The 23,765-nt window shown below is 45.6% G+C and overlaps 1 protein-coding gene across 4 annotated transcripts in view; it reads left to right on the top strand.

Moving 5' to 3' along the window:
- The window catches only part of ENO1 (enolase 1), a 167,372-nt gene extending 152,281 nt beyond the window's left edge, over window positions 1–15,091 (top strand). For 3 of the 4 annotated variants that reach the window (XM_053400869.1, XM_053400868.1, XM_053400866.1), the window contains exons 3-12: window positions 2,483–2,578; window positions 4,476–4,534; window positions 5,285–5,354; window positions 6,555–6,688; window positions 7,774–7,996; window positions 10,232–10,429; window positions 10,638–10,839; window positions 12,280–12,388; window positions 13,232–13,290; window positions 14,433–15,091. In XM_053400869.1, coding sequence (XP_053256844.1) covers window positions 2,483–2,578; window positions 4,476–4,534; window positions 5,285–5,354; window positions 6,555–6,688; window positions 7,774–7,996; window positions 10,232–10,429; window positions 10,638–10,839; window positions 12,280–12,388; window positions 13,232–13,290; window positions 14,433–14,502 — 1,220 coding nt within the window. In that variant the 3' untranslated portion in view covers window positions 14,503–15,091. Of the gene's footprint in view, window positions 1–2,482; window positions 2,579–4,124; window positions 4,184–4,475; window positions 4,535–5,284; window positions 5,355–6,554; window positions 6,689–7,773; window positions 7,997–10,231; window positions 10,430–10,637; window positions 10,840–12,279; window positions 12,389–13,231; window positions 13,291–14,432 lie in introns of all 4 variants that reach the window. The other variant, XM_053400867.1, reaches the window with a different exon arrangement.
- Window positions 15,092–23,765: the final 8,674 nt, after the last annotated feature.

Here is a 23,765-nt window from a genome sequence, read left to right as displayed (position 1 = left end):
CAAAGTGGTAGAGGGCTGTACCATTTTGGCCTGCAGCTGAGGTTTCCCATTTCCCACACCTCCCTGCAAGCAGAAAATGAGCACAGCAAGGGTGAAATGTTCAGACCTAGCCCTTTGCACAGTTGCTACTTTTCTCCTTGCAGATGGCCTTTTGTTTTGCCATTTTGCAGTGAGATGGCAGTGTGAATTGGGGCTTTCCCAGAATTTTTGCCTCCATCCATTGGGCCTTAAAATTTAGGGGAATGTTTTCTTCTCCAAGTGTTTGCTAGCATAGTGAATCCAGGACAGCTGTGGGTGCCATGGTGTTCTTGAGGTCTTTCCCTGGCGCCCACAAAGCCTTTGAGCCCTCCCTTCCCATTCACTGCCCCTCTGGTCCAGGAGGATGTGATGGTGGTTTCTTTTTTTCTCACTTGAAAAGCGCATGGAACTAATTTGGAAGAGTGCCTCTTTCCAACTTCCTCAGTTCATCTCCTATGTGCTTTTCAAAGCTCAGATTAAATTTTCTGCATCTGACCTTTTCCCAGATCCCTTGGAAAAAGTAAAATGTGTGTGCAGTTTTCTATTTATGTTGTATGGTTGGTGACCCCAAATCTACTCTCCTTAGATGGCTTTAAAAGAGGATTAAATAAATTCATAGAGGATAAGGCTACCAGCCACAACAGAGCTACAGTTCCGAGTGTTCCCTGAAAAGGACAGATTTTAAAAACACACTGAGAGTTGTAGCTCTATGAGGGGAATAAAAGGTAAAGGAAACGCTGTTTACCCTCCCGCCGGAGCGGTGCCTATTTATCTACTTTCACTTTAACGTGCTTTCAAACTGCTAGGTTGGCAGGAGCTGGGACCAAACGACGGGAGCTCACCCCGTCGTGGGGATTCGAACCGCCGACCTTCTGATCAGCAAGTCCTAGGCTCTGTGGTTTAACCCACAGCGCCACCCACGTCCCTTATGAGGGGAATAGGGGTCTCCTAACAACTCTCAGCACCCTTACCAAACGCCACTTTCCAGGATTCTATGGGAGATGCAATGACTGCTTTAAATTTATAGTGCAGATGTCATTTCTTAGTGCTTGCTTGGGGATAAAGCCCCCATGTTGGCTGGACAAGTGCCCATTTTCCTCTTTTACAAGCCAGAGCTCTCCAGCCTTGAGGTGCCAACTCTCCCCGCCCAACGGAGGCTCATTAGGGCGACCCTCTCTTGATTTTGACAAGAGGGAGGCCGGCCGCCCTCCTTGCCTAGCCTGCAAATGCTATTGTCTGTGCTCAGTTTGTGCTTTGCACAAAGGAAGTGTCCTTGGAGCAGCAATAACAAAAGGCACAGTGGCCAGCAGAGAGAAAGGGAGGGAGATGTGAACCGACAGAGGCCTCTCAGCACAAGAAGTGGCGGAGCGGAGTTTTTCTTTCTTTTCTCTTTTTTAAAAAGGGCAACCCCAATTATAGCAGAATTGCAAGCGAGCCCTGTCAGGGATTCCAAATGAGATCCTTCCAAAACAGGAGCTATCATTAGGCTACACAGGAAGGAGGCGTCTGGAGGGTGACAGAGGAATAGTTGCTGCTTCCTGTTGGGACACCAGGCCTAGCCACAAAGCATTGTGTGTGTCTAAATAAAGGGGAAGGTAAATAAAGGGACACGGAAGGAGGACGCATAATTGGGTGAGCACAGTCTGCGTTAGAGGAAGGCACAGAATAGGTGGCCGGGTGCCAGGTCAGGAGACGCACAGCGGCTCAATCCCTTTGAATCCCACCCTCTCCCAGGGACTCAAGGTGTGCACTAATCTGGCCTGCTCTGAATGAACGAACACTGTCCGCCTGTAAAAAGCTTTATCTGAGTGTTCATTAAAGTGGCAACCAACCTTTGAGGCACAGCTATGTCAGGGGCAGGGGATCTCAGCCCCAGAGGTCCAAATGCAGCCCTTCAGTCCTCTCTGCCTGACCCTTGAGACTGTCTCCAAGCCATGCCTTGCTTCTCACGCTCCCTGAGTGTTTTTGCGTGGCTGAAATAGGTCCTTGAGCTTTGATGCCTCTTGCTTGCCTGAAGAGAATAGAGAAGGGGTGTGTGAAAGCCAGCCTACAGTACAAAGGTAAAACTGGCATCCTTTGCCCCGCCCACTTTGCTTCATGCCCCTCCCGCCATGGGCAGGGGGACACCACCACCTGCCTGCAAAGGTTGAAAGGAATGCTGAGCTACAAAGCCTCCACCCACGTGATTTGAGGTCTTCCTGCCTTTAATCGGCTGCTGAGCTATCAGGCAGGAGCTCAGGCCCCACTAGGCTGCAGCCAACCCCAGCGGCTGTCCTGCCCCATCGCAGTTTTAGGTAGTCACAGTGGAGCTGGAAGAGGAAGTTGGCAGAGCGACGCTTTCCCCCACTTCCTCTTTCATCTCCATGTGCCTTGCTAGTCTCCACCGTGAGATGGTTCTGTGCAAATGTTTCTCTGTCGTCCCAGAGCTTGCCAGGACCAATACTGTTTTTTCCTTCTTCTCCAGGTCTCTTCAGAGCTGCTGTTCCAAGTGGAGCTTCGACTGGGATCTATGAAGCCCTGGAACTGCGCGACAATGACAAGACTCGTTTCCTGGGGAAAGGTAAAGCTTTCCTGGTGTGGTGAATGAACTAGTTGTTTTTTCTCTTTTGCTCTCCCAACTTGGTGCTTCTGGGTGCTGTTCCACAGATGCTCCTTCTACTGCTCCTTTTGCCCCCCGCCCCCAGTTTGTGTCTCCCAGCTACGGCCGAGATTCTGCAAAGGGCATTGCATAAGGGACCCTTTCCCACGGCCTTGCAAAGTTGGTGCATTCAAGCTTTGCTGCCTTCCTCCCTGCATGCAAAAATAGTTTTGGTGATGTGGCAAAGAGGTGTCAACGTTCTGACTGAAATGGCTTGGTTTATAATCCATACAGCTGTGCCTAAACTCTCCAGGTTATTTGGACTGCTGTTCCCATCATTCTTGGCTTTGAGGGAGGAGCCCCACACATTCACTCACCTGTCCTTGGTGGGAAAAGGTGCAGGAGGTGCAGGAGGGGAGTGGCTTAAATCCAACAACATCTGGAGGGCACTGGGTTGGGGAAGGCTGATGTGCAACACAGCCTTCAATTAAGCCAGTCCCTGCCCCCAAACGAATTTGTAATCTAAAATAGACGCAAATAGAGAAATGGAAGAAAGTTGAAAAGGAAGTTAACATGTCACCTGCTGGCTCATGCAGAAAGTCTCCCTAGGCTTCCACAGAGCGGTTAGCCTGGTGCCTCTGGGATGAATGCTGGCAAATGCCCTTAAAAGCAATGGGTTTGTGTCCAGCTATGTTTTGCTCAGAGTAGATCCATTTAAATAAATGAACCTAAGTTCATGCCCGTAATATGTCTGCTTTGACCAGGACTAACATCTGATACAACAGCCCGTAAGGCTTAAGGAGGGATTGCTAACTAAAGTTATATTCCACTTTCTCAAACACTTCCAAGTGGTTCACAAAAGATAATCCAAGACATTTATTTAAAAACACACCAATAAAAGCAAACATTAAAAGCAAGTTACATTTAAAAAATAATAATTCTGTGGGTGTAATTATATATAAATCTAGTACTGATTTAAAACTACTGGGTTGCATTCAACTAACTTTTATTCAGAGTAGAACCATTGAAAATTATGACCATGAGTAGCTTAGGGGGTGCATTGATTTCAGAGTCTGAACCGGCACATAGACCCTGTGGTTGCAGCCATTGCTCGGTCTCCAGAGGCTGTTTGCATCATGAAGCCAGAGCTTCAGCTGGAAGGACGAGAAAAGAAAGCAGGGAAGCATCTGTAAGCCATGCTTTGGCTGCTGCTCTTTTGGCTACGGTTTGAACTGCTTAATCTATAGTTGGCGCAGACCACAGGTGGATGGTGATGCCTGGCATGAGCTACTGTTAAATGAAGCCTTCCTGGTTTTGTGAGGTTTGCATGGACCTAAAGCCTCTTCCTCTTTCTTGCTCCCCACTCCTGATTATGGGTCCTCTGGTCATTTTTGCTGTGAATCCCTCCCCGCCCCTTGCATGCTGCTGCTGCTTTTGTGGTCTCTTGTGGGCGTTCATCTTTCTCTCTCCCTTCTTTCTCCTTTCTCCCGTCTCTCTCTTCCCTCCTCGTCCACTCGGTTCCCACCAGGCGTCTCCCGAGCAGTTAAATATGTTAACGAATTCCTGGCGCCGGCACTGTGTACTCAGGTAAAGGATGTGTGCTTGCAACCTGGCCTGACTCCAGGCAGGCTCCTCCTCTGTGCATGGTCTATGGGACTAACCTTCTGGCAGGCATTCCTAGACGATGGCTATTCCCTCAGTGACATAATTTTGTCTGTTTTTAAAAAAGGACTAGCGTGCTGCACCCCTTTAATATATATATATATATCTTGTCTTGAGGGCTAGGTGGTTGGGGCTGTAACGGCAAGTGATCCTCTACTAATGCCTGCTTTTGCCTTTGGTGGATTGGATTAGTGATTGATTTGCTTGTTCCTTCCAGGTGTCTCAAAAGCTGTTGAGCACGTCAATAAAACAATTGCCCCTGCACTGGTTAACAAGGTAGGAGCCTTCCTTATTTCACTAACCCCTCTAGTGCAAGTGTAGCCGTTCCTAGTCTCTTTAACGTTCTTTTTATGGGTGAGAAAGCCAGCATGATACTAAGCTCCTTACCGTCGTCAGCGAATGGCCCTCTTTTGGATGCTTGAACACGAAAGCATGTTTGAGAAGCGCTGTGGGAATTCTAAAACGGCATGAAATAATGTTACGGATGGAAAACTGCTTGCAGTTCCCGAGTACTGCCTTAAGAATGTTTCCCAGTGCACCAGATTTATTCTGCAGCTCTCCCTCCTTGCAAGCTAATTTGGGGGGTTGTTCAGGTTGGTGGCCCATAAGGCAGCTTAACGTCTCTGCCCCCACCCCAGTCTTCCCCGATGGCCTGTGTGGATCTATTTAGTCAAAAGGGGTTTAATTCAGTGTTGCCGCCCTGTTTGTTAATTGGGTCCTTTGCCTTTGAGAGCAGCTTGATCTGCAGACATTACCGATCAAGCTGTTTGTTGTTGTTTTTTTAAAAAAAACACATGAGCTGCCTAGGCTGTTTTTCTATTTAGCTGGCAATTTTCAATTCTTAATTGAGGTGAAGTGTGCTAAAATGAAGTGAAGGGGTTGCCTCTCCTTGGTGTGTTGTTTGGGTCATCTATCCCTAAGCAATGGCAAGTGTCCGCTGGGAGATTAGTTATGACTAAGTCAGGATGAGGTTTCCTTCCCAGTGGGTTGTTTTGGTTGCCTTACCTCTTCTCCTCTTCCCTGCAGAACATCAGTGTTGTGGAGCAGGAGAAGATCGACAAGCTGATGCTGGATATGGACGGGTCAGAGAACAAATGTGAGTGGAATGGTTGGACAAGTGTACGTTGGTGATTTTGCAGCCATGAATGCTCTGGGTTGGGTCCAAGAGCAAGTAAACTCTTGTGCTAGTGAGTTTGAGAGGTGCTCCTCAGGTGATTCTCAGCCTCTCTGCTGCCTGAAAGATTTATAGCACAATAAAAGAAGTCACAATTCCTTCATAAATGCTGCAGCTAACCACACCCGTGTTGAGAACAACCATAGCTCAGTGGTGGAGCAGCTGCTTTGATGCAGAACCCCAGGTTTAATTGCCAACATCTCCAGGTAGGGCTAGGAATGTTCCCTTTCTGGGAACTCTGGAAAGCTGCTGCCCGTCAAGGTAGGCAAGGCTGGGATGGATGGACTTAATGGTCTGATGCATCACAAGGCTGTTTCCTATGATTCCACTGGGCTCCTATGCACATTTTATTGGAGAGAAAGTGCTTTTGCTAGAAAGGAGCCTAGGTTTGGAAATATTCCTCTTGCATTGTTTTACTATAATCATCCATCTCCTACTAAATGTAAGGAAAGGAAAACATAGTGGACTGAGCCAGGTGTTTATTTATTTGCACTTTCATATGGTTGAAAATCTGCAAGAGGTTTACATTAAAATGACCAAAAATACGAACAGCATTCAATAAAATTTCCTAAAACCTGGATGAAAACAAACACAATTGCCTACCTCAAATAAAACCAAACAGTGTTTCAAATTGACTTGATTTTAAATTTTGTAAACAAATGATACATTTTCTCCCACAGTGTTGTAGTTTTGTTGTTGTTTAACTTTTTATTTTTATTAATTTTTTATTTAATAATATAACATTTATTAAATCACCCTCAACATATGCGGTTCAAGGCAATGTATAAAATACAATGCAATAAAAACAGTCCAGAAAGCAGATTAAAATAAAAGACTATGCCAAGTAGACACAGCAGCTTGGAAAGCGTCTTGGAACAAAAGTGTTTCCAGTTGTTTCTAGAAAGTGCAGAGAGTAGGTGCTGGGCATATTTTGAAAGAAATGCTGTTCCACAGAATGGGGCAGCCACACTGAAGGCCCTGCTCCAAGTCGCTGTGGAGTGGGCTTCTGAGATCTTGGAACTTACAGGAGAATCTCTTCTGCAGACTGCAGTGACTTGCTAGACACATAAGGAACCATGCAGTCTCTCAAGTAACCTCTTTTTCTTACTACTATTATCTTAGCCAAGTTTGGTGCAAATGCAATTCTGGGCGTCTCCCTGGCTGTCTGCAAGGCTGGTGCTGCTGAGAAGGGGGTCCCCTTGTACCGCCACATTGCTGATCTGGCTGGGAACCAGGACGTCATTCTGCCAGTCCCTGTAAGTTTTCCTTTGTTGCCATTCTGCAAAGGAGGCAAGATCTGGTGCAGACAAAACAGCTCTCTTCCTCCCACCTAGCCATATGGAGGGGCAGTGGCTTTTGTGAATTAAGGGTGGAAAAACAGCAAACATGTTGGATTTTCAGAGTTCAGTGGCTCTCCTCTTGTTAAGAACCTGCCTGCTGTATCAGCTCATCTAATCCAACATCCTTTTTCTCACAGTGGCCAACCAGATGTCCCAGATGGCTTTCCCCTGAAATAATAATCCAGGGAACTGGTTTCCTAAGGGTACTGAGAATTGTTCGGGGAAGCCCTACTCTTGCTGAGCTACAATTCCCAAGAGTTCCTTGGGAATAGGGGTTGGGGGTAGAACCACTCTGGAGATTGTAACTCTGGGAGGAAAATGACTCTCAGCACCTTGAGCAAGCCACAGTTCCCTGGATTCTTTAAGTTAATCGATTGATTGTTTTCATGCATATTGTATTATTTATATAATGTTAGCCGGTCTGAGCCCAGCTGTGGCCAGGGAGGGCGGGGTACAAATTACAATTTATTATTATTATAATAGGGGAAAGCCATGAGTGGTATGATACTGTAAACATCAGAAGCACAGTTGGTGGCAACCCGAGAGGGAGCCATTTCTGTGATGGCTCCTGTATTGTGTGAATTCCCTCCTAAGAGAGATAATATAATAATAATCGTATAATAATTTATTATTTATACCCCGCCCATCTGGCACCTTCCTGTTCAGACAGGCCCTTGAAAACTAAGGTGCAGATGATGTTGATCACTGGGCAGCTGTCAAAGCAAACTATGTTTTAATTGCTGGTTCTAAATGCGTGTTTGATGTATTTTAATTATTGGTTTTTTAACTCGTTTGTGTTTTTTACTTTGTAATTTATAATGTTTTTAAAAGTTGGAAGCTGCCTTGAATCCAAGGAGAAAAAGCAGGATAGAAATAAAAAATGATGATGATGATAATAATAAGCGAACAATGTAAATGGGGCTTTCTTTGGGAGAGATTGCATTTCTGGAGCATTAACCTCTTGGGTTTTCTTTCCCCCTTATGTCTTGCCCACCTTCCAGGCCTTCAATGTGATCAATGGCGGTTCCCACGCTGGTAACAAGCTGGCCATGCAGGAGTTCATGATCCTCCCTGTTGGGGCCGAGAGCTTCAAGGAAGCCATGCGCATCGGCGCCGAGGTGTACCACAACCTGAAGAACGTCATTAAGGAGAAGTATGGGAAAGATGCTACCAATGTGGGCGATGAGGGAGGCTTTGCACCCAACATCTTGGAGAACAAAGAAGGTAATGGATTGATCGGCTCTTCGCTACCTTATTGAGTTGGTGTGCAGAATCCATGCAGACAACCTACAGCTATGTTCTTCCCTTCAAGGATGGTTACAACATCTGGGGCTTTCTAGTTCACAGAAAAGGCAAGGTTGCAGGTGTCAGTGCAGTAAGAAAGACAGTGTCCCATTTAGAGTGAGAGGTTGAGTGGGGGGGGGGCTTTTTGGTTTAGAGCAGATGTGGGGCAGCTTTGTCCCTCCAGATATTGCTGAACTGCAACCCTCATCATCCCTGGCCATTGGCCATGGTTGCTAGGGCTGATGGAAATTGCCGTTCAGAAACATCTGGAGGGGCCAAAGATGCCCCACAACTGGTTAGAGAAAAGGAGAGAGTGCAGGCTACAGATGTGTCTTTCGCTACGAGGAAATGTTCCACAACATTGGGGGCTTTTTAATCTGGAGAAAAGGCAAGTAAGAGGAGACTTATGATACATTGATACCTTGTGTTACATACAGTCCCCGTAATGAATGCTTCGGGTTACGAGGTCCGCTAACCCGGAAGTAGATGCCCCCGGTTGCGACCTTTGCCCCGGGATGCGAGCGGAAGCCGTGCGCCGGCAGCAGCAGGAGGCTCCATTAGTGAACGCGTGCCTCATGTTACGAGCAGTTTCGGTTTACAAACGGACCTCCGGAACAGATTAAGTACGTAACACGGGGTACCACTGTAGTGGTTTGTAAAATTATGCAGTGTTCAGAAAGTGGATAGAGGAAAGCTTGTCTCCCTCATAGTGCACAATGTGCAGTGATCACTCTACTGTTAAGCACTTTAGCGTTAAATCCATCTGGATTTCTGCGTTTGGGCATAGCTGCTTTGCGAAGGATCGGATGCATAAAACCTTTCTGGACAAGGAAAGGTTCCAGCATTGGAGCTTTTCTGTTTAGAGAAAAGGCAAGCAAAATAGGTGGCATGAGAGAGTTGTATAAAATTACACATAGCCCGAAGCAATTAGATAAATATTTTTTTTCCTCCCTCATAATAACTAGAACCGAGTGGGGCCAATGGAAGTGGGGAGAGTTGCTGTCACACTCAGGCCCTCCTTATGGTATTCCTTTTGGAGCATAGAATCCTAGAACTGTAGAGTTAGAAGGGAACCCATGGATCATCTAGTCCAGCCCCCTGCAATGCAGAGCATCTGGTTGGCCACTCTGAGAGCAGGGAGCTGCATTAGGTGGGCTTTTCTTGGCCTGATACTTGGTGGGGGCAGCTGGCACTGAGTGAACCTCCCTGCAGCCCTGTGACCCTTCTCTCTCTCTCTGTCTCTCCGGTGTCACACAGCTGCTGAGGCAGCGTGAATCCCCCCAGGAGGTAGGCGAGAATTGCTTTCGAGCAATGCGGAAAACTCGCTGATGGCTGCTTACATGTTTTATTTGTAATACCATCCGGCCATGCTGTGTCACTCCAGGCTATTTACTGTACAGGAAGACAGGCTCTGTTGGCTGCTGTGGGCCTCTTCTGGGGGGTACAAGCAGCACTTCCTGCCTCTCTCCCAGCCAAGTTGGCAGCTGAGGGCCTCAGTAGCTGGGTCTTCCCTCTCTGAAATAGACTTGCTGTTGCTGGGGAGAGCAGGGAGATGTGTAATGGGAACCACCTTGAGTGGGCTTTGGAAAGATTCCCCCTTCTCTTTCCCCCGCCTCACTGAGACCTAAGAACATAAGAGCTGGCTGAATCAGGCCACAGGTCCAACATCCTATTCTCACAGTGGCCAACCAGATGTCTTTCGGAAGCCTGCAAGAGCAGTCTTCAAGCCATCAAAAGTTGGTGGCCATCACTGTCTCCTGTGGGAATGAGTCCCATAGTTTGGGATTGCTTTGCCACTAGCAGAATGCTCTGTAGGGCCAATGTACCCCCTGCTCTAATCCCAAAGGATCTTTCATCAGGCCCTGTTTTGGATGTGCTAAACTGGGTGTTGTTTTCTGGCCATTGGGGCCCTTCTTTGATGACGCTTGTGGAGAAAGGGGATATCGACTCATGAGAGCTTTCCCATTTTAGAGCAAATGCTTACGATTTCAAAAGTCTTCTTTTCTGTATGTGCAGAACAAGTAACTTTATGTCTTGTTTTTAGTACCCTTTACTCAAAGCAATGCACGAGATAAAAAGGCAGCGCTTGGATCATAAAATGAAATGAATACAAACCTTGGATGATGAACCTTTCTGTTCAAAAAACCCCAATTCTGTTGCTGTCCTCCTCCTCAGCTCTGGAACTGCTCAAGACTGCCATCAGCAAGGCTGGCTACACTGACAAGATTGTCATTGGGATGGACGTGGCGGCTTCCGAATTCTATCGTGATGGGAAATACGACCTGGACTTCAAGTCCCCTGATGATCCCAGCAGATACATCACTCCTGACCAGCTGGCTGACCTCTATAAGGGTTTTGTCAAGAATTACCCATGTGAGTGCAAGGGCCATATTCCTTCTGAAGGCCACACGCTGTTGGTGGGCAGAGTGGGAGGCACAAGAAGGTGGAGAACCATTGTCACCTTGAGCGGTGACAGGGAGGACTGTGCGACACCAAGCACATGAGAAAGGCTGGGTATGTAACTGGTAAACCACCCGCCTGAGTAACATTGTCCTTCTCTTGCCCCCACCCCAATGGCCAGTGGTTTCCATTGAAGACCCATTTGACCAAGACGACTGGGCTGCTTGGAAGAAGTTCACCGCCAGTGCAGGCATCCAGGTTGTCGGTGATGACCTGACGGTTACCAACCCGAAGCGCATTGCCAAAGCCGTGGAAGAGAAGTCCTGCAACTGCCTGCTGCTGAAAGTGAACCAGATTGGCTCTGTCACAGAGTCACTCCAGGCGTAAGTCTTTCACTTGCTTTTCGCAGGGGAGGAAATGGCGGTTGAGCAGGAAGTGGAATAAGTGGAGAGCAGGAGCGGGCAGATACTTTACAGCAGGGGTCAGCAACCTTTTTCAGCTGTGGTCTGGTCCTGTGATGGTTTGTGTATGCTCTTCGCAATAAGCACCCTCTGCTCACTCAGAGAGATATTTACAGTTCTTTATTTTACATATGTACAAGCAGCACAGTACAACCATGCATCCAAATTGTCCAGTTCAGATTCGGGGAGTGGTCTTCTCCTGCTTCTCCTCCAACAGAAAAGGCGGAGGAGCTTCATGGGACGTCTCTGATCCCTGCACTTTAACCCTCTCCTTTCCTTTGCCAAAGGCACAGGCATAGGCTCTCTGTCTGTTCCTGAACTCCCTGTGTGGTGCTGGGGCTCTGCTTCAGCATCGGAGAGCCTTCCCGCCTCCTGGCTCTCTCCCTCTTCCCCTTCCGTCACTTCTTCTCTGTCTCCTTCTGATTGTTCCCGCTCTGACTTTTATCCTCCCCCAGACTCAAAGGCGTTCCTTGGCAGTCCCATAAGAGGTCCACCGTCCCTCAGACCGTGTGGTGGGCCGGACTATATTTTGGAAGAAAAAAATATGAACGAATTCCTATGCCCCACAAATAACCCAGAGATGCATTTTAAATAAAAGCACACATTCTACTCATGTAAAAACACGCTGATTCCCGGACCGTCCACGGGCAGGATTGAGAAGGTGGTTGGGCCGAATCCAGCCCACAGGCCTTAGGTTGCCTACCCCTGCTTTACAGGCTTGCTCAGCAGTGTAATGGTTTGTCCCAGAGCCCTCCCCATCAGCATTAAAAAACAGGGAGCTTTTTAGCCACGGAGAGGAGGAGTCTTCTCATGCTTTGTGCTGATTAGTGCCAGTCGGAGTCAAAGGAAGGTGAATCATCCACTAAGGATTGGCTCTCTGCTAGGGTCACTCTGGAGAAGGTGCATGGGAAGATCACCAATGAGGAGTTGATTTGTATGCTCCAAAGCTAAGCATTGAGGAACACTGAAAACACAAGGTGCTTGCTGGTTCTGTTACGCACAATGGAACCTCCAGGAAAACAACTTAAGTCACTCTGAAAGAAGATATTGGAACACTTGTGCATACACAGGACATAGTAGATCTAGTTGAAAGGGACTATGTGCAGATCTGCAAACAGCTGGGGGTCAAGGGCAACTGCTGCTAATAGTCTGGACTGGTGTAAAGCTATTACCTGTCTGCTCCGTGTCTTCTCTGAATTCACCCAGTCCCCTTGTAAAGGCAGAAGTGCAGATGCACATAAAGCAATCTTGAAATGGCTGGTGCCAAGCGAGGGGAGCGACTCAGTTGGCTCTTGTATGTAGTCTCAATAGCCTGCTTGTAAAATGAATCAATTTCTAGCATCTCTTGTCTTCCTATTGCAGCTGCAAGCTCGCCCAGTCCAATGGCTGGGGCGTGATGGTGAGCCATCGCTCTGGGGAGACTGAAGACACCTTCATTGCTGACCTGGTGGTTGGGCTGTGCACTGGACAGGTGAGTGTTTCCTTGCTGAGGTGGCTGCTTTTGCTTTTCAGTTTCAGGGCAAGGTGGGAAGGGGAACCTGTACCCCTTCTGGAACATGATGGGATGGAGTCCCAGCTGGCATTGGCCAAAGGTCATGGATTATTGGAGTTCAGCAACAGTTGGGGAGGCCACACGTCTAGGCATGCAGAGAAGGCAGGCTTACATAGGCTTAGAAGTCTGTTTTTAAGTACAGTGGATGCTCTGGTTGTGAACATGATCCGTGCAGGATGCACGTTCACAATCTGCACACACGCAGGTTGCGATTCAGTGCTTCTGCGCATGCGTGACCGCTGAAACCCAGAAGTAACCCGTTCTGATACCTCTGGGTTTCGGCGGGTCCGTAACCCGAAAAAACGCAACCTGAAGTGTCTGTAACCCGAGGTATGACTGTATTAGTATCATCATTTCCATTTTTAAACTGCTGAATAAGGGCATGACTGACTTAGATCCATTAATTTCAGTGTGTCTACTTTGGATTGGGTTTGGATAGATAAAGACTGTAAATTTATACACGGAATAAATTCAACAAAATTGTGTCAAATTTTATGTACTTTAAAAAATTACACCAGCAGTATCCACCATAACAGTATTGAGATAAGTTAACTCTAAGCAGCTTAATGTAAAATCCCAGCCCACAGAAAACACACCATTTGTAAAATCGTGGAATTGTAGTGTTGGAAGGGAGCAGGAGGGGTCATCATTTGCTGCCTTGTATGTTCATTAGGCAGGCAGGAGGATAGGATTGGAAGCGGGGAGGGATAATTCTATTATGCTTCGTGTTTATTGTTTCTTGCTTAATTTCTGTCTCCACAGATCAAGACTGGTGCTCCCTGTCGGTCTGAACGTCTAGCCAAATATAACCAGCTGCTGAGGTAAGGATTAAGTTGAGGAATTTGGGCTTGTTTAGATGTACAGTATATTGAAGTGTGTTGAGGGAGGTAGATCATATCTGTTGGCCCTGTTTTATGGCATGCGCTGCACAGGAGACTATGTGTTCATACAGTTCACATGAAATTGAATTTCACATCCGGAAATGATTTACAGAACAGAAAATACAAAAAAAATGCAGGAATATCAACAGTGGTTGAAACAATGAAATTCGGAACAAATACTGGAGTGTTAACTTGGAAGAAATCAAACTTTTAGTGTGGTAGCACTCCCTGACATCAGGCAGGGGCTTTTTACTGTGTTGTTTTTGATGGCTCCTAAAAATATTTTGGCTTAGGGAAGCCTCTTCAGACATGTAGAATGTTGGCAGGTTTTTTAATCAGCTAGTTTTTAAAGAAGGTTTTAATTGTGATTTTTAACTGGATTTTTGATCATTGATACTTTTATTGATAACGGAATTGTTTGTAAACTTACAGAGGGTTGGGGTGGTGGTTTCCAATTAAGCAGTATATAAATGTTATGAAAGGAAATAAATTAAAACACCACCTGGTATATATTAACAGCATGCTTGTCAGGAGATCCCCATGTCCCTTCACATTTACAAATTTCCAGAGTGGTTTAACACACAATCCCTTTTCACAGGCAATTGTAGCTCTGTCAGGGGGCAGGGGTTTCCCTAATTCCTCTCAGCACTCTGAACTCCGGAAACTGAAGCTCCCAGAATTCTCTGGGGGAAGCCATCACAGTGCAAAGTGCACTGGAGCAACTCCTAGGCGCCAAAATATTTGAGGGGTCGGGGTCTCCCAAAGTTGATGAATATTGTTATTCATTTGATGTTCGTGCGCCACACCTTGTGATCGATGATGCGGGATGGGGCTTGCCTCCCCTCCCCCCCAATGTTTTATTCAAGTTGGCACCCCTGGCTTTAAAGTGATAACATAGTTCTTGAAATATAGGGTGTGAATGTCTCCTAAGTGCCACAAGACTTTTGACTTGATCAGTACAGATCTTTTCTTTTAAAAAAGCAGATTATGGACACATCCTTTCTCCTGGAAATTATTGCTCCTCATGCTTGTCTTTTTTTTTTTTTTTAACTCCCCCCCCCCCCACCGCCATTTCCCCTCAGGATTGAAGAGGAGCTGGGGAACAAGTCCCGCTTTGCCGGCAGAAACTTCAGGAACCCTCGCGTCAACTAAACCCGCTTTTGGCTCCGATGAGGCTCCCCTCTTTCCCCGACCCACCCCACCCCCCCAGTTGCGGTTGAAAGCACTAGTCACCTAAATTTAGAAACAAAATAAAGAAAAACTAAGGGCAGCTGATGTGTAGGGGGGAAAGACAAACTTTTTGCAGGTCCTCTCATCCTAGGCTACAATTCATCTTAGTGCATTTCATCTTCCTTCTCTTGCCTCCCCAGCTCTGATCTGTTGCTTCTTAAAGCGCTTGGCTGCTTTTTGTGAACAGACGACTCCCAACACCCCACCCCATTCTTCCCTAGAGAATGTTTCATTCATCATAATGAAACTAAGGAGAAAGATTTAAGAGTCCCGGTGATGCTGGCATGAAAATTGTAAAGCTGCTGCCATATTTTTTTGGGGTAGCCCTATTCATGACTGAGGGTAATAAGTGTTTCTTTCTCCTCTGCTTCCCTTCCCACCCCATCCCAAAAGCCCCCCACCCCACCCCTCTTAGTGTGTGGAAGCTGTGTAACTTGCAGTGCAGCCTGAGGTACCTGCAAAACAGAAAATAGTAGTTCTCATGTGAGGTAAATAAAAACAGAGAAACGTCTGTGTGGTGTGGAGTTCTTAATGGAAAAGTGTCTGGGGGCCAGATAATTTTTAGGTGTGAGATAATGGGGAGAGCAGCCTTCAGAGAGAGATGGCTGTGTCTGCATGTGTAGAGAAGTCTTGGCAGTATCAGAAGAGAAAATGGTGGCTATTGGCAATTGCGAAATTGTGGCTGTCCTCTGACATGGTTTAGGACCACACATATATTGATACCACTTTAAACAGTCATGGCTTCCCTGCCCCCTCAAAATTCTGGGAGATGTAATTGTTCATACCTGAAGGAGCGTCTCCACCCCCATCGTTCTGCCCGGACGCTGAGATCCAGCGCCGAGGGCCTTCTGGCAGTTCCCTCATTGCGAGAAGCAAAACTACAGGGAACCAGGCAGAGGACCTTCTCGGTACTGGCGCCGGCCCTGTGGAACACCCTCCCACCAGATGTCAAAGAGATAAACAACTACCAAACATTTAGAAGACATCTGAAGGCAGCCCTGTTCAGGGAAGTTTTTAAAGTGTGACATCTTAGTGTATTTTTGGTCTTTGTGGAAACCGCCCAGAGTGTCTGGGGAAACCCAACCAGATGGGCAGGATACAAATAATGAATTATTATTATTATTATTTATTATGGTCCTGAGGGTTATGAGGAGACACCCTAACAAATCACAGCTCCCAGAATCCTTTGGGGGAACCCATGACTGTTCAAAGTGGCATAGTGCATGGTGTGAATGTGGCCTACAGCTCACTTTATTCTTCAGCAAGCAGCCCATTTGCCACTTCTTGACTAACAACCTGTAGGCTGAGCTGGTCCCAGGGATGTTATGGGGCATACCTGCTTTGAACCCTATCTGCTACTCTGACCATTTGTCTTGCCATCTCCCAAAAGTGTGTGAGGAAGTGGAGAAGATTATACTTGAAGTGATCTTCATTTTCCTTGGTTTTTATTCCCCCGTCTTCCAAAAAGGTGGCATAGGTAGCTCCCATTTGTCTTCCGTATGTTGTAGGGGCTTCAGCTCCCAGCGAGCACAGCTAGTGGCCATCACCTGGAAGCCCACAAATTGCCCATTTCCGCACTGACTTTCTCAAATTTTAAAACATTAGTAACTGCCCTTCTGTCTCCAGGTCACGCTGTTCAGCAATAAAATTATAGTACATTTCGTACATCAACAAAACTTCCAGCCACTTGGCATGCACTGGGTAGTATGTTTGAGACAATAAAGTTAAATTATGATTGGGAAGAAAGGCTCAGTGAAAGTTGGATGGCTTAAACTTGCAATTAATACCTGCTCTCAAAAAAGGATTTGTCCCACCATGTTTGAGTTGGCCATCAGGATCTCATTGTCTTGACGCTCTGCCCTAGTCTTGAGAAATACGGTATTTAGAAGCCACTAGATGTGTTGGACGTGGGTGGTGCTGTGGTCTAAACCACAGAGCCTAGGGCCTGCCAGTCAGAAGGTCGGCGGTTCAATCCCGGCGACGGGGTGAGCTCCCATTGCTCGATCCCTGCTCCTGCCAACCTAGCAGTTCAAAAGCACATCCAAGTGCAAGTAGATCAATAGGTACCGCTCTGGCGGGAAGGTAAACAGCATTTCCGTGTGCTGCTCTGGTTTGCCTGAAGCGGCTTAGTCATGCTGGCCACATGACCCGGAAGCTGTACGCCGGCTCCCTCGGCCAATAAAGCAAGATGAGCGCCGCAACCCCAGAGTCGTCCACGACTGGACCTAATGGTCAGGGGTCCCTTTACCTTTACCTTTAGATGTGTTGGGGGCAGGAATAGCAGGCCTTTGGGGGGGGTATTCCCACACTGGGAGGGGAAAGTTGCATCTTGATGGCTCTTATTACTAAAAACACAAAAACAGCCCTTCACTTTATGCACTGGCTGGGTTGTGTTAAGCAGGCTTTATGAAGAGTCACTGACCCAGACCTTTTCTGTGTGCCTGCAGCTCCAAGCCCTGGCTTGCAGAGATCCACCTCAAAGCTAAATGCTGGTACTGTACACCTCTAGCAAAACACAGCTGCTGTTCCCAACAATTTTATTTAGGTTTCTGAACCACCTTGCAGCATTATGCTCCCAAAGTGCATTAAATATAAATTTGACACAGAAATGACATTTAAATATTAAAACGACAGCCCTTGAGCAATACCGTCAGTTAAATGCTGCAGCAGATAAAATTGCAAACACAGAAATAGTTACACAGCTGATGAAACTGGCACTGTGAATTAAGGCAAAAGTTAATTGGATGGATTCTTAGTGCCCTCTGGTGGTCTCTGTGCAGAAATACTTGTGACTGAAACAGTATCTTTAACCTTCACAGACCCAGGACCCACTTTTAACCCAAACATACCTTTGGGGACCAATTTCTTAATGTGTTATGATACATTTGCATGATCATAGTGCTGTTGCAACCCCCTTGATAAGGACCGGCGATCTAGGACCAAGTGAATTTACCAAGCAGCTTTTAGTAGTGTTTTCCTGCAAATGAAAAAATTCAATGGGTGCAATGAGGCACATGAGATACCGTAAATCCCTGGTGTGCCCATGGAAGCTTCTTGAGTTGAGATCCCCTACTCCATATAATAATATAATAATAATTTATTATTTATACCCCGCCCATCTGGCTGAGTTTCCCCAGCCACTCTGGGCGGCTTCCAATCGAGTGTTAAAAACAATACAGCATTAAATATTAAAAACTTCCCTAAACAGGGCTGCCTTCAGATGTCTTTTAAAGAGAAGATAGCTGCTTATTTCCTTCACATCTGAAGGGTCACTCCATGTCCTTTTGGTCATGATGTGGTGAGGATGTGGTGAGGTTAGAATTTTCTCCCTTGAAAAGTACATAGAAAGTTGGAAGAGTGATGCATATATCCCCTCTTACAGCTATGGGCTTTTCAAGGCTCAGATTAATACTAATGGATCTGAATTTTACCCGCACCCCAAGGGGAAAATGAAGTGTGTGCATGTACTTGACGTTGGCTCAGGAGAATGGTCTTGGGGAGAAAAGCGACCAGAGAGGCTCTGGCTTGAAAACCCAAATGTGCTCATGAGCCCAATGACTGGGCCACTTGCAATTCCCAGCAATGAGGTGGAACATAGTCACCGTGGCTGATAGCTATGCCCTCTATGAATTTGTCTATCTTTTAAATGCATCTAAGTTGGTGGCCATCACTGCCTCCTGTGCAAGCGAGTTCCATAGTTTAATTAACCTAGGTCCAGTTCTGCCAATGGGTTAATTCTGAGTAGGACTTAGCGGGCTGCAGCCCCAGTGTGTCCAAAACAAGCTTAGCTGCTTTGTTGACTGTAGCAGATAAACCATGGCTGCACCCGGGAAAAGGTTTGTTGCAGGAACATCAACCTTCCTTAAAAACTTCCTTTCTCAGTATGGGGGGGGGCGCTGGGAGAAGAAAGGGAAGCTCCCAGGTGAGAACTGGGAGGGTCCATACCCTTTTGTAAGAGTCAAGGGTTAAATTAAGATGTACCTTTGTGTTTATTTTCCCTCCCCTTTCCCTTTTTATTTTTTTCTTCTAGGTCCCCCCCCCTTTAGATTAATCTGTTTATTGTATTCTATCCTGAAAAGGTTCTACAGTGGTACCTCGGGTTACATACGCTTCAGGTTACATATGCTTCAGGTTACAGACTCCGCTAACCCAGAAATAATGCTTCAGGTTAAGAACTTTGCTTCAGGATAAGAACAGAAATCGTGCTACGGCGGCAGCAGGAGGCCCCATTAGCTAAAGTGGTGCTTCAGGTTAAGAACAGACCTCCAGAACAAATTAAGTACTTAACCCGAGGTACCACTGTATAAGATGTTTCAATATTTGGGTGAACCATTGCAATTATGTTGAGCTACTCTGCCCTCTTGTGGAAAAAAGGAGGCACGTCTGCTGACGACAGCTGCTCTGCTACTTCAACCATTTTGGGGGCAAAATGCTGCCAGGGATGGTCATTACTTCTCAACATTCATTGGTACTTTTGCAATAAAGCATTTGGCACTTCTGCAAGAAAGGAGGGAAACTAGTCTCACGGCTCACTCCTCAGTCTACAATTGCAGTTAATCAGGACTAGGAGGAAGTTCCCGGTTCAAAACATGGAAGGTTGAGAAAGACCCTTTCCAGAAACCCTGGAAAGCTGCTGCCTATCAGTGCAGACAATATTATTGTTATCATTGATTTATTAGTTGCCTTCTAAACCACTGTCTCAAGGCAATTTACACATATGACAATTAAGAACAACAAATGCATTGAGAACAAGACTAAAAAGTGAACATTTTGGGTAAAGGCCCTTTACCCAGCTGGGAAAGGCTGTCAGAACAAAAAAAAATGTCTTTTTCTGTTTCTGGGAAAAGTTAAAAGCATTTGCTTTGACTGCAGAAGGCCCTGGGTTCAATCCCCAGCATCTCCTGTTAAGGCTGAGAATATATTCCCTGTTTGAAACCTTGGAGAAGCTGCTGCCAGTCAGTGTAGAAAATACTGAGACCAATGGTCTGACTTTGTATAAGGCAGATTCGTATGCTCCTATTTAAATCAGCCCTTTACTGAAAGACACAAAGGACTAGAAGCCTACTTTATTTTTGCAGGAAATACCATAGCTCTGTTATGTACTCAAGTTCTCACCCTGGGCCAGCAGGGGGATAATGTAGAAAGTTTTCACTCAGGTCCGCATATGCAAATAAGGAATTGAAAGTGACGTTCAGTGATTGGATAGTTACAGAAAGTTGTTACTGTTGCTTTGTAGTTGAGCTCTATATAAGCAGGTTGGCGGAACGGTTCAGTTCTGTTCTGGCCTGTGAATAAACAAGAGCTGTCTGAAGAATCGCTGTGTCGTCTGATATGTTCACCTACAACTTAACAGCTCAATGGCAGAGCATCTACATTGCATGCAGAAAATCCCAGCTTCAATCCCTGGCATCTTCAGGTAGGGCTGGGAATATTCCCTGCCTGAAACCCTGGAGTGAGGCTGCCAGTCAGTGTAAACAATACTGAGCTAGATGGACCAATTGGTCTGGCTAGGTAGAAGGCAATACCTGTGTGGAGGGAGATTCCAAGCCAGGAACACCAGCACTGTAAAACATGCCCTGAAATGAACTGGGCTATGTAAAGACATTTTCTTCACGACAAGTCCAGAGCAGAAATACATTTTTAAAATACGTAACAAAACAAATAATGTAGCCGCCCTCCTGGACTTCTCTGCCTTTAATAGCTACATGATAAACAGGGAAATTCATCCACAGTGTTTTTATCCATTATAGCAGGGATGAAGTGATGTGTTTAATTTCTGCCTGCCACACAGAAAAAGGAGCCATTCTAAACAGATCTTCCGGTTGGCTGCTGACTCAATTTGCTTTCTCCTCCTGCACCCAAATACCTATTGAATGTGTAGATAAATCAGAGGAGAAAAGGATTGTTATCGCAGGTCGGACGGACTCTGCAAACTGTCCCCAGGGTGTGATGGTCATTAACATGTATTTGTACAAAGCCAGGAGGGGGAAATGGGCATATTTAAAAATGGAGGCTATTGCACAGGAATCTGAATTCATCTTTGCAGTCTTGCATATATGTTATGTATATGGAAGAAGCATGTTGGTCATCTTCAGTCCCTAAGACATACAAGATAAAAGGGGGGGGGAGACGTACCTATTCAAATTGTAGGGGAGTAGAGGAAGGTCATCCGTAAAAGCCAATCAGAATATTATACGGTAAGCTAATCACCATATTGACATTTGCCTGTTTAATTAGCCTTTCATTCAGCTTTAACAGCGAGCTGAGGAAAGGCCATGACTCATCCATCATGATCGCAGGCTGAGTTGCAATTTCCTGATTGCAGAATAAATTTTTGTTGCTCTTTAAAAAGGGGGGGGGGATGAGTTGGTTTTCTTTATTGTTCCTCTTGGCTGCTGAATGGGGAATTGCAATCGGCAATTTACCTGCTATGACTTATCTGTTCATCTTCTCAAATATACGTGAGCTTAATATAGAAGTACATAGTAGGTTACGGCTGTAGTTAATAGTTCAGATTATAGAGGAGAATGTTATATACACAGAAATCTGTCTTATACTGTACTGAGTCAGAACATTGGTCCATCTAGCTCAGTATTGCTTACACTAGCCTTCTGTGGCTTAGTGGTAGAGCAGGGGTCAGCAAGCTTTTTCAGCAAGGGGCGGGTCCACTGTCCCTCAGACCTTGTGACAGGCTGGACTATATTGTGGGGGGGGGGAAGAAGAACGAATTCCTATGCCCCACAAATAACCCAGAGATGCATTTTAAATAAAAGCACACATTCTATTCATGTAAAAACACGCTGATTCCCAGACCATCCGTGGGCCAGATTCAGAAGGTGATTGAGCCGAATCCAGCTCCTGGGCCTTAGTTTGCCTACCCATGGTGGCAGAGAATCAGCTTTGCATGCAGATGTTTCCAGGTTCACTCCCCACCATCTCTGGGTAGCGTTGGGAGAAAGCATTGTTCGAAATCCTGGACAGCTGCCACTATTCAGGTGCAGACAATACTGAGCTAGATGGAGCAGTGGTCACATTGGTACCAATGTGTTTTGTGATCATGGACTCCTTCCCATGCTATCTAGATGAGGCATGACATCTGGCGGCTTTGCACATGTCCCTTTTGATGTAATCACCCACTATCAGGATCCTAAGAACCCCGACCCCTTTAACCTAAGAAAATACATTTCAAATGTGTTGCAAATTGTGTGGAGACCTTTGCAGCACATCAAATTAATGCTATTAGTACTAATATAATAAATAATGTCTACTCTGAGCTTGATCTAAAAGGTTAACCCTATATTTAATTCGAAGCTGAGGATCATTAATTTGTAGCCTCAATAAATTCTAAAAGACTGAGAAGCTATGCATTCTATTTATTTTGTAAAAGATCACACCCGGTTCAAGCTATTTCCTGTCATCCACGGAGCCTTCATTGCTGTTCCCAGGTACAGTATCTGTTGCCTGAAGCGGTTGCTTCACTCAGCCTAATAATAGTACTGGTCCTGATCTGATCCTTCTTTTATAAGAAAATTTGAATAATATGTATTTATTAACTGTGAACATTTTGAGTTTATAAAGTAGAATTTCTATTGGTAAATAAAAGAATGCATATGATATGCATTTTTTAATATATGTGAATATTTTACATTTATAAGATGGCATAGAAATGCTATTAATAAAATACACATTTACCCCTACATCATGTACCATGTGTATTTTATTAATCAAGCATTTCACATTGGTGTGCATATAGGTATATATTTACAGAGAGAACCTCCATATATTGGACTATATGGAGCTATATTTTTCTAGTTAAAAGTAATACACACACACACACACACACACACACACACACACACAATACAGTGACTAACGAAACAGCTGGTTGTGGCAAATGTTTCAGTTTCTGCCTTTAAAAATTTAATATATCTGTTTGGTTAGCCACTGTAATAAATATATTGCTTTAGTGATTAATCACAACCTTCTGGGATCCAGGGCAAATGTTTGTTTGATGCTTTAAGAAGTATGTATCTATATGAATGAATGACAAAACAGAGGTAGATGTTTTGTCATTCACTCATTTTTCATATCTGTACGTTGCATTTTTTAAAAAAATAAAACACACTGACAAAATATCCCATGTACCTTATTGGGAACATTGATCATATTTATTTATTTGCTGCTCATATATACCGCCTTTCTGCCAAGGTGCTTTATGATTTTGAAATATTATAATATACACAATATAAAATGAAAATATATGTATTACACATACACACAATACGTATATATCTTTATAAAATCCCTGTTGAGAGAAGACAAGTGCCCACAGCTGAATACACTTTTGTCTTATCAGACGTTCCCAGCTAGAAAAACAAAACCTTGCCATCAGTGTATATTTTGTAGGGGTTTGTTTTTTTAACTGAAGGCTCCACAGGGCAGAAGAGCACTCCTCAAGCATCATTGTGTGGAAACATCCATTGAAATAGGATCAGAACAAATGCAAAACAGTGCCCCTAACTTGGACAGCCACTAGCATACCATGGTTGGTGGTACTGAAAGCCACTGCGAGGTTGAGAATTAACAGAGACACAGTTCCCCTGTCTCTCTCCTAATGGAGGTCATCATACAGTGCAACTATCCCAGAGCAGTGGCGGAAATGGCACGCGTCCCAGGGGCATAGCGTGCAGCCCACAGGGGTGTGGCAAGTGTCCTGGGGGCATGGCACACTGCTTGCAGGGGCATGGCACCCAGCGCGGGCAGGGGGGCAGCCGCGATGGCACCCCACCGGGATCGCGCTGCTGGGGGCGGTACGCTCCCCCCACACTCCTCTTCCTCCACCACTGCCCCAGAGCCATTCACCTTGACATGGATGTTGAGGTCTCCCAGAACTAGCAGTCCTCTGAGACCAAGGTGAAAACTACACACATATTAAAAAAAACTGCTGTGAAAATGCTTTTTTTATATAAAAAAAGTTTTGAAAAAATATATTGAATTTGCCATAGCTCACCTTCGCCATCTAGTCTCACATTTGTATATGGCACTTTACAACACACTTAAACGTTTTATTTGAAGCTGTGTAGCTGAGTCCCAGTGTCAGCTCAGGCACAGGGTGGTAAACCAGCAGATTCCCTCAAGTGTCCCAATTGCCCAATGGCAGGGACACACGCTCTGTATCCTCACTG

The sequence above is a fragment of the Podarcis raffonei genome, chromosome 8, assembly GCF_027172205.1.
Source record: "Podarcis raffonei isolate rPodRaf1 chromosome 8, rPodRaf1.pri, whole genome shotgun sequence".
Classification (NCBI taxonomy): Eukaryota; Metazoa; Chordata; class Lepidosauria; order Squamata; family Lacertidae; genus Podarcis; species Podarcis raffonei.
Note: the sequence above shows the minus strand (reverse complement) of the source record. Positions and strands in the feature narration are given on the sequence as shown.